The 13,198-nt window shown below is 39.8% G+C and overlaps 1 protein-coding gene across 9 annotated transcripts in view; it reads right to left on the reverse strand.

The window, feature by feature from the left end:
• ANKRD44 (ankyrin repeat domain 44) overlaps positions 1-13,198 on the reverse strand; it is a 342,704-nt gene that overhangs the window by 95,279 nt on the left and 234,227 nt on the right. For 5 of the 9 annotated variants that reach the window (XM_021076232.1, XM_021076233.1, XM_021076236.1 and 2 more), the window contains 5 exons: positions 7,592-7,674; positions 6,348-6,465; positions 4,212-4,280; positions 2,959-3,099; positions 1,238-1,318 (listed from right to left, as the gene is read on the reverse strand). In XM_021076232.1, the coding sequence (XP_020931891.1) occupies positions 1,238-1,318; positions 2,959-3,099; positions 4,212-4,280; positions 6,348-6,465; positions 7,592-7,674 (492 nt within the window). The remainder of the gene's footprint in view (positions 1-1,237; positions 1,319-2,958; positions 3,100-4,211; positions 4,281-6,347; positions 6,466-7,591; positions 7,675-13,198) is intronic. The other 4 variants (XM_013984363.2, XM_013984362.2, XM_021076238.1 and 1 more) reach the window with 1 other exon arrangement.

Below are 13,198 nucleotides of genomic sequence, written 5' to 3' on the forward strand. Positions count from 1 at the left end.
TGTGTGTTGGGGAAGAGGAGAGGGTGTGTTTCACAGGTAAATCTCAAAATATGTATTTATAGCCTCTGTTCAATAGTTATCCCCAGGTAACAAAAGGAGAGCCTGAAACCGGACACGGCCCTGTGGGGTTTCTGGGCGCAGGGGCCTTTCTGTGTCCCCCATTTCTTGTTCTTAGGAAATGGGCCTCGTTCAGCCGCCATGACCTTCCCTGAGTTCCTAGGGACAGGTTCTGACAGTTGCTGATCAGGGAAGGGAGGAACAGTCAAGCAACAATAGTACAGCCTTGGGGCAGGGTCCTGGTCCCCTCTCAAGGAATACACATGACAATATCGACATCTTATACACCTAAGAGAAAAGTTATATTCCTTATGCTTCTTTTAGAAATGAATACTTGAAAACTGAACTACTAAGAGTCCTTCCTTGTCCTTCTCCCTGACTTAACTGTACCCTAAATACAATCACCTGTAAACTAAAGATTAGGCACCCTGAGCATCATTGCCTGTGGGTAAAAGATTATTAGCACATGATGTTTTTCAGGAACTTTCCTAGTTTGTTCCAGTCTCTGATCAATATGTCCTTTTTGCAAATATGGTTATTATTCGAGGCAATAACCCAGAAGACCACCATCACAAACATCTCCTGACTCCAGCTTTGATGACTAAGATTCCCCCAAACAAAAAAGAATGCATGTTTGTCCCAATCCTGATTCCTATCTGAAAACCTGTTTTTCTCCTTTTTACTACAAAACTCCTTGCAATTTTTTCTAAATGGGGGTGGGGGTGGCACACAGTCTTTAAAGCATTAGCCTGCTGTGACCCTCTTTTGCCTGGCAAAGCAATAAAGCTATTTTTTAATCCTTTACCCCAAACTCTACCTCTGCTTTTCAATTCGGCACCAGCAGACAGAGGCCGAATTTCGGCAACAAGCTTAAGGCCTTGAAGGAGGCTTTATATGTCTCCTGAGGCATATGATACACAGCAGAGTGAGAAATGATATTTAAGACACCTGGTCCTAAAAATTGCTGACCAGTCACAGGGATGGTCACGGCAAAGGTTTCAATTTTAGAAAGAGTTACTTGTAGGAAAATAGCATAATTGAAGGATATATTAAAAGAACGGTTTCTTCTAAAGGCAAGACCCCAGGTGAAACCCCAAAATAGTCAGGCTGGGCCATGTGGCAACTCAGAGCAGCAGACAAAACATCAGTAACTGCTCCCTGTGCTTGAGAAGGAACTTACAGTGCAGCTTCCTTTTCCTTCAGCTCTCTGGCTCTTTCAAGTTCTTCTGAATTTTCATGGGCGTTTCCTAAGAGACTCTTACTTCTCAGCATAAGGGAAAGAAAAAAATTTACAATTAATGGCATTGTTGCTAATGATCTTGGTGCAATTTATATCTTAAGTTTTTCCCTAACCCAAAAGAAAAAAGCACTACTGATTCTTCACAGAGAATGCACATGGGTCTCTCCAAGGCCATCCAGCAAATCTCTTTTCTCCCAAGAAATCCAATTGAGAACATGACTTTCCTAAAGCTTCTACGCAGGTATCAGTGATTAAGACAGCAATCAAGTTCCCACCCTTCCAGAAATATCCTAAACTCCCCAAGTAAAGAGAAGTGACTTAGCCTAACCTTCGCTGACTCCAACCACATTCCTTGCTGCCTCCTTGTCAGTTCAGCATCTCATTTATCCAAGAATGGGTTCCGAGTCACCCCTCATCTACCAGAGCAATTCTTCACTGTCCAGGATTCTTTTTCTAGCCCTTGACAAAGTATATGTGTGTCCCACCCCCTGTTCTATCCCAAGTGAACAGCATACAGGGTCTGGCACACAGTAGATGCTCAAGAAATGTTTGTTGAATTAATAACACGTGTGGTTGTGGGATCCTGCGGTTCCATTGGACTTTCCAGCAGCATATGAATATGAAGAGGCAAAACTAGCAGTGTTTTCCAAACTGTGACAATACGGATCATAATCCATTAGTGAATTATAAAATCAATTTTGTGGGTTGCAGTCAGGAGGGTTTTTTTTTAATGAAATGAAAGAGAAAATATCAGAATACACCATACATAGTAAAAGCAAATCTGATTTTATGAAGTCTTTTGTTTCCATTTTCCACACACACATATAAAAAACATATATGTGAGTGTATGTACTGGGTCATGAAGTCAATTGTATTGCTTAGTGTGGGACGCTGTCTAAAATGTTTGAAAACCACTGCTTACAAGAAAAGGAGTTAGCACTGACCCAGAAGCACCTCCATAGCCCAGGGCAGCAAATAACTCAACAGTTCCCCAAACAGGGTCACTAGAAAGTATTCCTATGAAGGAAGCCCCATCCTCAAGTCTTTGAGAACAATCTCCCAACTGTGGGCACCTCTCCCCCCCACTTTTCCCCTCGAACTGATTTACTTATTTCTGCTAACCATTCCTAGCCACCTGGATCCAAACATGATCAGGACAACCAATATCTTTTCCTACAGCTCTCGAAGGAGCATTCACCTCCAGATTTGGAACGATAGTGCCTGTTTTACAAATACTGATGCAGCATTTGAAGGCTCCTGGGATTACGCATAGATGGATACTTTTGACACAAGACGTATTTATTAACCAATGGTTTACAGCAAATGAAGCATGTAAGTGGTGATGATGAAAACTGCAGTATGCGACAAAATAAATTACGACAGATTTTGAATGAACTGAAAACCTGGGCTTGACAGCTCCACTTGGCATTCAAGCCACAGAACAGAGAAGAGAAGTAATTGTGCAGTGACACACACTAATCGAACATAAGGAGAGCAGAATGGGAAACCTGGGGTTCGGGATGAAGCAATTCTAACTCCTTTGGGTCTGGGTGAGGGAGATTCTTCACTCACAGTCTCTGTGAGGCAGTATGAAGACAATTGAGCAAACCCTCCCTCCCACCGCCCACCCTGAGAAGAAACAGGAGCAAGGCTTTCTTTACTTTCTATCCATGTCTGATGCAGCAGCATAGTGCAAAGCAGTACGGCCCCAGTCATCTGTTTCATTAACACTGGCCCCTGTGGTCACTAATGTCTCAATACAGTGGAAATGACAATTCGCAGCTGCATAGTGCAGAGGAGTCCTGAAAAACAAACAGCAATTTACGATTTTATCCCATCTGAAAAACAGAACCCCATCATCAGCCTTAACACCAACAGCAGTATTCCAGGAGTGTGGAAAGCTCTTAGGCTCTCAGAGCATGGAGGCCAGGGGCTACGCCTTTCTCTGACGTTGTAAGTTGCAAGCGAGGCTACAAAGACAGTGGCCTCAGACAAGGCCACCCACCTGTGGATCTCTCCTTTTCCATCCCTAGTGCCTCTCCTGGTTCGGGTCTACATTACTGCTCCTTTGGACCTCTGCCATACCATTCTTCTTGGTCTCTTTTGCTCTAATCCAGTTTCCATCTAACTTCTGCTTGGCATGAAGAGCTGGATTTTCTAAGGTCCAAGAACCTACATATGACAATCCTGTACTAAAACCTTCAGTCTTCCCTAGTGAACAAAGCTTTGATTTTTCCGTTTGGAATGGAAGACCTCCCCAAGATAGACCCTGTCTATCTTTACACAGTCTCTCTCTTCTTGCCTAGGTAAGTCCAATGCTGTTTCCAACTAAATGACCTGAGGTTTTCTCCATCATGCCCTCACTTCCTCTACTTCTTCACATGTGGTTTTCTTCCCTCTACCACCTGGTATTAAGGCATGATTTAGATACACAGGAGACAATTCAGGTAAGAAAAATTCTATGACCCATTCCAATAGCCAAAGAGACTACTGGTGTTGTGTGTGTGTTTCATGTTTTAAATGTGTCTAAAGATTTATCCCCAATGAAATGTTCAATGAATATAATAAAATGCTCCACGCCTTGTGACCAAATTCTGGGTTGGAAGGGCTACAAACAGAATTTTCTAAACTGTGTCCATGTATGAGATTATGTATTTTATAGATATAATCTTCCAAGTGGATAAATATATATATGGGCACTTCTAAACAGAAGCTGAGAGAGAAGATGTTTTGCTTGTGGCTTGTGCCTGCTTTGCTGGTGTTTCATTTTGCTGCAAGAAGGGATTTCCTTCTGAGGATGGAATCTCCCCAGCCAGCTTCCCCGTTTACCATTTCAACAGAACGCAATTTCCAGATGGACTGCTCCCCACTCCTTTTATTTAAGCACTTGAAGCAGAGTTCCCTGTTTACATACCTCCCGCACTTGTCCTTTTTATGGAAATCTGCTCCGCTGCTCTGCAAGAGTTTTATACATTCCACATTACTAGAAAGACAGGGAAAACATCATTAAGATGGTAGAGGTCAACCGCTGGGCTATCTTCAGAAAGATCTGTTTTCTGCAGCGTGCAGGCCCAGATGAAATGAGAGCTCTAGCTTTAAATTCTGCTGACACAAACATAACCTGAACAGATTAGAGTAATGCCATATCATAAGGATCTAAAGTTCCTGTTACAATTCCTTTTTCAAAGCGAATACATCAATACATTAAAGGGCTTAATGGAACCTTTTCAATCCCATGACTAAAGAATTTAATGATTATTACAGGGTTAAACCTTTCAGTGATGGTTTCATCATTTATCCTCAAATTCTCTTTCAAAACCATCAAGAGTTTAGGACACAACTCCTTAGCTCTATAATAATTTCTTGTCACCTTTAAACGATGAGCCTGAATGGATGAGCATTACCTTTTATCACAGTAGAATGGATTCCCTATGATAACCATTTGTGACCCAGACTCTCCTTAATGGAAAATAAAACAGCTGCATTTCCCTGTCTTGATAATCTAGGTAAATGAATGTGCCGAACCAAGGCTGAAAATGATGTAATGGAGCGTAGTGATCCTCCAAAGCCTCTTTGTCATTTGTAGAAGCAATAAATCATGTTTAGTAGAGAGAAAAGGACCCACCGAAGTGAATTTTCCTATTGAAGGGCATATAGCTAAATATTAATCCTAATAGGAGTTTCAGGCATGCATCCAAAATGGTTTGTTGCCACTTTCTGTAAAGATCTGATATACATTTTTTTAAAATGAGGGCATCCATCATTTTTCTAAACCTGGGATGCTAAGAAGTGACCTAGGATTTATTATTTTGTTATTGTTTAAATAAGAAAAATGACCTTATTAATGATAAACGTGAGCAGCGCTCTCCCCACCCCACCTCCACCTTTATAGCCACTTTTCTAAGAGAACTAGCTGTTTAAGTCATAAAATATAAGAACTTTCTGAGATGATTATGTGTTGGTGTAAAACATCGATTGATGGAAAGCACCTGTCTCTTACTGATTGAAGCCAAAGGATCAAAGACAGAGACAGATCCAAGTAGGACGGCTCAGGAAGCTCATATAATTTGGGGGACTGGGGTAAGAAGGAGGAGGTTCCTTTAAAAAAATAATACCCCAAAAAAACAAAACAAAAAAATAAATAAATAAAATAAAATAGGAGAAATAAAGATTTTTCCCCAAAAAACAAAACAAAACAAATAATAATAATACCAAAATTATGAATATAAAACTAGATATATACTTTGGAAGGGACCCATGCAAATAAGGAGCCCTAAAGCTTCACAGTCAATCCACTTCTGTTGAATAGGTAATGCCTTTGGTCATATACACATGACACGTGGAGAAGCACTGCCACTCCTTACAAACTAGGAAACTGATTGAGAACCAGCACTTTACCCAAACAAGGCCGTCTCGGAGAAGCCATGTTTGGTCAATGTGTGGTCATATATCAACAATATGCCACTGCCATGAAAAAGAGTATCTGATGAAAAATTCTCTTTACAACTTGGAAAAAAAAAAAAGGCAAGGATTAAGTCACTTCCTGCCCATCCCTTGGTTTTTCTTGACTTTTGTGCATTTATCATTATAAGAACTTAAAAATCAGTTTCGAAATGAGGACCAAATGTCTGTGAATGAACATGAATTAACTCAATCTTTGGATTTCCCTGATCATTACCCACTTTCCAGCAACAAAAGAGGAAAAACTTCAGAACAAATCTCAAATTATTTTATTTTGGTGGAGGGGGTACCAAGCAAGAATACATTCTATAGGCTAAAGACCTACCATTTAAAATAAGAAAAGGAAACAAAAAGACAGCAAGAGAAGAGAAAAATAAAAGAAAAAATATTTCCTATGTGAGACAGGCTAACAATTTTTCTTTGAAAACACAAACCCTTGAATAACCTGAAAAGTCAACATAGTGATATCTGGTACTGGTAGAAATGGTTCTTACCCTTTTTACTAAAGAAGTTGTCTTTCACAGACAACTTAAGTCGATTATGATGAATTAAGTCCATGAGAGAAGAACTAAAATTGCTAACTACTTACCCTCCTGCAGCAGCAGCATGAAGGCACGTTCTTCCAAATTTATCTGGGGTGTCTATTTCAAAGCCTGCAGACAGCACGTGCTCATTACTAAACAAGGATACTATGCTATACTTTTGTCCTAGTTAAACCACAAGAAACATTGCAGAGACAGAAAAATCAGTTAGTAGAAAAACCAGAACGCAAGCCATTGTAGTCAGAAAGAAGTTGTCATGGAAACGAATGGTAACTGCTCAAGCTTGGCAATTTTATAGGAAGAACAGTGAAGTCGAGAAGAATTTATTTTCACATTCAGCCCTGGGTGAACTACAGCCCCATATTTCAATCCCAGGATAGAAATTTATGAAACCAATTTGAGATAAGTAGGGCAATAGACAGGCAGACAGAACACATGGAAAAAACATGGAAGGCAAAGGATTAATCGTTAACATGCTGGAAGAGGTATTTTCTAAAGTGTATTATTAGCTCTCAGTTGGTTTAAGATTTGGAGAACATGCTTTCATGCAGGGATTATTTTTAAACATGCCAAAAGCAGTGAAAGCAGAATCAACCATAGGTAAAGAACTTAAAAGGGGAAAAAATGCCTCTGGGATATCTGCTGAATTAATTCGTAAACAATCTTTGCCTTACAGATCTCTATCACCTTTGCAAGCCAGGAACTTCTTAATACAGGGAGGTTGGCAGAAGCAGTGATAAGAAAGATTAGCAAAGCTCCAAACCAGAAAGAATTTCTTGGTTCCAAATAGGCCCGCATTGAAAAAAATAAAAATGAAACCTGGTTGGAGGGGTATCAACCACAGAGATTTTTCAGAGCCCACGGAGTGGGGTGGTAATTTGACATTTTCTACGATTGAAATGTAGGGGGTTTGGCCTTTTTACTTTGTGGAAAAATATGAAATGTTATGCCACCAGTTTAAGCCTCAAAGATGTTTTCTCCTTCTGTGACAAACTTCCCATTAGCTATGGCCATCCCTGTCTGCCTCTCCCTCTGGTTCACCCAAGCTTTAACTTGATAAACAGATAGGACCCTCATTCTGGGGCAGGAAGACTGACATTCAAACAGCTTCCACACCACGAACTTCTGGGAGCTGTCACATGCAGTTAGCTGTGGACACAGCTCATCCTGCCACGTCGGGTAATGGATGACACGAAGCACAGGCAGCCACTCACTCTGACCAGACACCTGAAGCCACACGGCTCATTTACAGGACACATTAAGCCTCATCCGTGATAATGGAATTACTTACCCGATGACAATAACTTTCTGCAGCAGTCAGAGTGAGCATTGAGGGCAGCTAAATGTAAGGGGAACATGCTATGGATTCCACACCTGAGGAGGGAACAAACAGAGCCGTTCATGGTAACAGATCTCAGGATCCATGCAGAAGGACGATGACCTTTCTAGAAGTTCTCTGATGAAAATGAAATCCAGGAGATCTTGCTTAGAGACTCCTGGTGGAAATCATTATGCCATCATTTCAACCTTAAAATAATAAAATCCTAGACCTAAACCACAATTAAAAGCACATAACAATAGGAACATATATTTTTCAGAAAACCTTTCACATAAACAGTGACTCAGCATTGAAGTGACTTTTTTTCTTTCTTGATTTTTTATCCCATTCATTCATTCATCTATTCAATGCTTTATAAGCAGCAGCTACTACGCCAATTGCTGGAGACAAGAAGTTGATAAACTCTCAACTTTGAAAAGCAACCTGTTTATTCCTTGAGTTGGATAAACAAATAATTATTATTGACCTATTATGTGGTGCCAAGCACTTTGCTAAGAGTTAATAATGGCTGTATTATTGAAAACAAATTTTTAGATGAGAATAAAAACTAATGTTTATTTTTGGCAAGTAAAACTTCATCCTCCTAACAGCCTTTTATACTACACATTAACCCACATCAGACTACCAACTACAAAATAATTAAAATTATCTTGCATATATTTTATAAATCTAGCTTATTTTTCCCTAACGCTATTATAGAAAGAATCTAGAATAGGACTTTTTAGACTGATCCCCCTCCGTAATACAGTTCCTAGAATGATCCCTTGAGGGACAGGCAGCCTTCCGATGGCAGTGCTTTTTGCCTCTAGAATTAAATCCCCCTTCTTCCTGCCTGTCACTTCTCAAACAAGGACCCAAAGTCACATGCCAAATTGTAGTTCATAATAAACAGCATCATCGGGAGGTTCCCGTGTACTTAGAAGTATTTATAACATTAGTGAGCATTTTCCACACTTCATTTAACTCAAATAGTATATTTCAGACTGTGTAAATCCTCTGCAGACCGCAGGAAGGACGAGACCATATATATTTACATCTGCAGCACGAATCACCTGAGTTTTTCCCCCTGGCACAAAGAGGCCCGTTCCCAGAGTCTATACTGAATTAAAAAAAATACCTATGACTTGAATTTGTTAAGCTTCAGATACATGAATTTTATTTGCTCTCTCAAAAGTTATTATGATGTGCACGAGTGTGTGAAAGCCTATAGAATATTCACAGATAATTCAGGGTATTCAGCATTCTGCAAAATCCACGTCTGCCAGCAATTAACCACCTCTCTCTTTTCCTGAAAACTTCTATTTGTTGGTGTTTTTGTTCGGTCTTCCCTCTGTTCGCTTTCCTTTCCCTATATGGAGATTTCCAGCCCAGTGTATATAATGGCTGGCATCCATCAAGAGATGCAATTTGCCCGTCTTCCGGGCAGTGTCATGCGGAGAACTGCTTGTAATTGCCTCTCTCATCATTTACAAAAAAAAAAAAAAAAAAATTCTGAAAAGCAATTGCATCAGTGACAACCTTGAAACTCATGAAAAGGAGGAGGGAAGGTTGGAGGATGGGAGAGAAGCTTTTTATTTATGCTGCTATTTATATTGCTCCCTCCTGATGCCAATGAAACATACTCATTTTTTTCGGATGTATAGCATATTTTAAAAGCTCTTTACCAAATGGAACTTCAAGCTAATATGACTTTTACCTAACCATTTTGTTTGGAGGACTTAAGGCAAAAATCTATGATTAAATATTTCTGGATATTTGCATGAAGAAATGGATAGAATATTTTCTAGGATGGCTATGAGTCCCTGGAAGAATAGGCCTAAGAAATGGATTTTTCAAGATTTCTTTGAGTCTTCCTCATTCATTATATATAGACATTTACATACACAAATATATAATATGTATGAAAAATAAATATTTTTAGTATTTTTAATATTTGAATTTCTAGTACAGACTCATAGTATGTATCAGATAATATATCTTTATACTAAATAATACAGTGAACTAGAGAAAAAAGCATCAAACTCTACTAGAAAACAATTAAGAAAAACATAAAAATATGAGATAGTTTAGTAACATCAGTATTACAACATATTCTATAGACTTGACTGTCAATACTTCTAACCAACCTTACTATTTAACACCATCGTCTTTAGATAATTTGTCACTCTCTACATTACCTAAAGATTTCATTTTTTTCCCCACTGCTACTTATAAACCTGAGAAGGTAAGAGAGGCAGAACTCTAAAAGGCCTAGGAATAATTCTCTTCGATATATATTTTTTATGCCACAGTTAATAAAAAGTCACTACCTTGTAGATTTCAAAAATACATTAATTTAGACTCAAGTACTATTGGCATTTGAACTTGAATATAATGCTATGGTTCAAAAAGAAAATAAATAAATATCAGGCCAAGATGAGAAAGAAAATAAAAGTAGAATTCAAAATCTCTGAATCACTTCAGAAATGATTCATGTATTTCAAAATAAAATTTCCCCTTTATTGTTATGAAATAAAACCTCTTATAAGGGAAGGATCGTAAAACCTCAGGAAACAGGATTTGGCTGTCTTAGTCAAATAGAAGCATCACTCTGACTTCAGGTATACATCCAGGAAGATCACGAAACAAAGATGTCAGATAACAGTAAACTTAACAGTGCATAAATTACAGGGAAGGGGAGACCAATTGCAGTTAATTTGCTACATTTATTCGACCAGTCATAAAATTAATGGAACACATTTCTATTAGCTATTTCTAATTTAGCTGTTAGCTGGCGTCTCCTACCCAGTTATTTCAGGATAAATGAGGTCAGAATAAACTGTAGAGAGCCGTCAGAAGTGAGGAAAGGGCTGCTGCACCATTAGAGTATATCAGTCCTTTTAAGCATCCCCTTGGCATCGGGGGGACATGGCCACCCCTTTCTACATCCAGTCTTTTCTGGAGCCTTCCTTTAGGACACATGGTAAAAAAACAAAACAAAACAAAACAAAACAAAAAAAAAACACTGTGATTATGGGGAAGGGGTCAGAATCTTTGGGTTCCAGCTCTGGCTTTGCCATGAGCTAGCTATTTGGTCTCTGGCAAGTACATAATAGTTCGATCACCTGGAAAACAAAGATAATAACAGTATCAACCTTTTTTTTTTTTTAATCTTTTTAGGGCTGCACCTGTGGCATATAGAGGTTCCCAGGCTAGGAGTCTAAATCAGAGCTGTAGCCACTGCAACACCGGATCCTTAACCCACTGAGCGAGGCCAGGGATCGAACCCACGACCTCATGGTTCCTAGTTGGATTCATTTCCGCTGCACCACATTGGGAGCTCCAGTATCAATCTCATAGAGCGATTGGAAGGGCCAACTGAGATAATGCCTGTAAAGTGCTAAATAGAGCATCTGGCCCATGGTTAAGCCTTCACCATACATGTTAGTGGCATTATTGCCCTCACAATTAATATTATCTTAATTGGATAATTAGTAGTCTATGAGTTTGAAGTTGTAATCAGGTCCTTAAAATCATGTGTGTGATTCCTTAAATGCCAAGAATGAAGGGTGATCAGTTAGCATTTCTGCTATGTTTCAAAATCGTTTACAACACTTCTCAAATTCCCCCAGGGAAGGTGGGATTGGTTTAGTTTTGCCCATCAAGAGGGTGAGACAAAAAATTTAATGATTTTTAATCATCAAATGATCTTAGGATTCTTACTCAACCGATCACACCAAACCATAAAATCAATTGCTTATTAATTTTGTCAATATGACTTCAAGTATTTATCATACACCCCTAAGTTATGGGCACTCGTTATAACTTATAACAATGAGGCCTGGTCCTTGCTGTTTGCAACCTACATACACTTTCAGTGGTTCCTTTTGAATCAAGTTCAAATACTCTAGCATGGCTTACCAGGCTCCTTCTGTATCCTTCTATTGCTTAATCTATGTATATTCTAGAATCTCTGTGAATTTCTGTCCATTCCTCCTGGAGGGGCCAGGCTCTGTGTTACTCTAGTTTTTCCCACGCAGGTGCCTCCACCTGAAACCAATGCCATTCTCCTCTGGTAGCAGCAGTGTTTCTCAAACTAGTCAGTGCATCTCTGAGGGGGTGCAAGAAATACCCTTGGGCTTTTAAAAGTTCTCTGTGAGAATTTTTTTTTTATTTCCCCAATACATTATTTTTTTTTCTACTGTACAGCATGGTGACCCAGTTACACATACATGTACACATTCTTTTTTTCTCACATTATCATGCTCCATCATAAGTGACTAGACATAGTTCCCAGTGCTACACAGCAGCATCTCATTGCTAATCCATTCCAAAAGCAATAGTCTGCATCTATCAACCCCAAGCTCCCCATCCATCCCACCCTCCCCCTCGGCAACCACAAGTCTATTCCCCAAGTCCATGATTTCCTTTTCTGTGGAAAGGTTCATTTGTGCCATATATTAGATTCCAGATATAAATGATATCATATGGTATTTGTCTTTCTGACTTACTTCACTCTGTATGAAAGTCTCTAGAATTTTTTAATCATATTTTCCTTTTGATGATAATCTGAAACAGCTGGCCTAAAAGCATATCTTAGCGCATTTGAATGACCACCTTAATACCACATACCTCTGCCATAACAGCACCAACATTTGTATTTAGGATCACAAATACCCAGTAGTGCTGAGTAGCACTACTTTAATTGGCAGGGGCCAGTGAGAAAAGAATACAGGTGGACTTCATAGAAAATGAACTATCCAAACCTAGGAAGGGCCAGGGATCATGCACTGAGCCTTCTGTATGCACGAAATTGGCAGCCATTTGAATAAAGGTCTCTGTGCAGTGTGACGGTTCAACTGTCAAACCACCTTGTTTCAGTCACTGCAAAACCTCTGCTCCCCGAGTGTGTACTGAACTCTAAAGACTCAGCACCTAGCCATCACCCATGCAAAATGTGAACTATCACACCATCTATTATATAAAGAAGGAGCAAGTCTCCTGCCTAAGAGCTGAAGCTCCAGATGCAGACAGTTGAGGACGCAGTCCTATTTCCACCCACCAGCTCTGTGATCTCCAGTAGGAAAATGACCCTCTCTGTGCCTCATTTACTTTACCTGTAAATGAGGCATAATCCTGGCACTTATCCCATGGGGTTGTTGTGACAGTTAGATGCAGCCCCTCAGAGGGAGTTCCCATCGTGGCACAGTGGAAATGAATCTGATTAGGAACCATGAGGTTGTGGGTTTGATCCCTGACCTCGCTCAGTGGGTTAAGGACCCAGCATTGCTGTGAGCTGTGGTGTAGGTTGCAGATGTGGCTTGGATCCCGCATTGCTGTGACTGCGGGGTAGGACAGCAGCTATAGCTCTGATTCAACCCCTGGTCTAGGAACCTCCACATGCTGCAGGTGTGGCTCTAAAAAGCAAAAAAAAAAAAAAAAAAAAAAAAAAAAAAGCAGCCCCTCAGAGCACGGCCTAGGGCACATAAGTGCTCATGAATGTTTGCTGCGACTTTTTTTTTTTTTAGGGCTGCACCCACAGCATATGGAGGTTCTCAGGCTAGGGGTCCAATCAGAGCT

The sequence above is a fragment of the Sus scrofa genome, chromosome 15, assembly GCF_000003025.6.
Source record: "Sus scrofa isolate TJ Tabasco breed Duroc chromosome 15, Sscrofa11.1, whole genome shotgun sequence".
NCBI classification, from domain to species: domain Eukaryota; kingdom Metazoa; phylum Chordata; class Mammalia; order Artiodactyla; family Suidae; genus Sus; species Sus scrofa.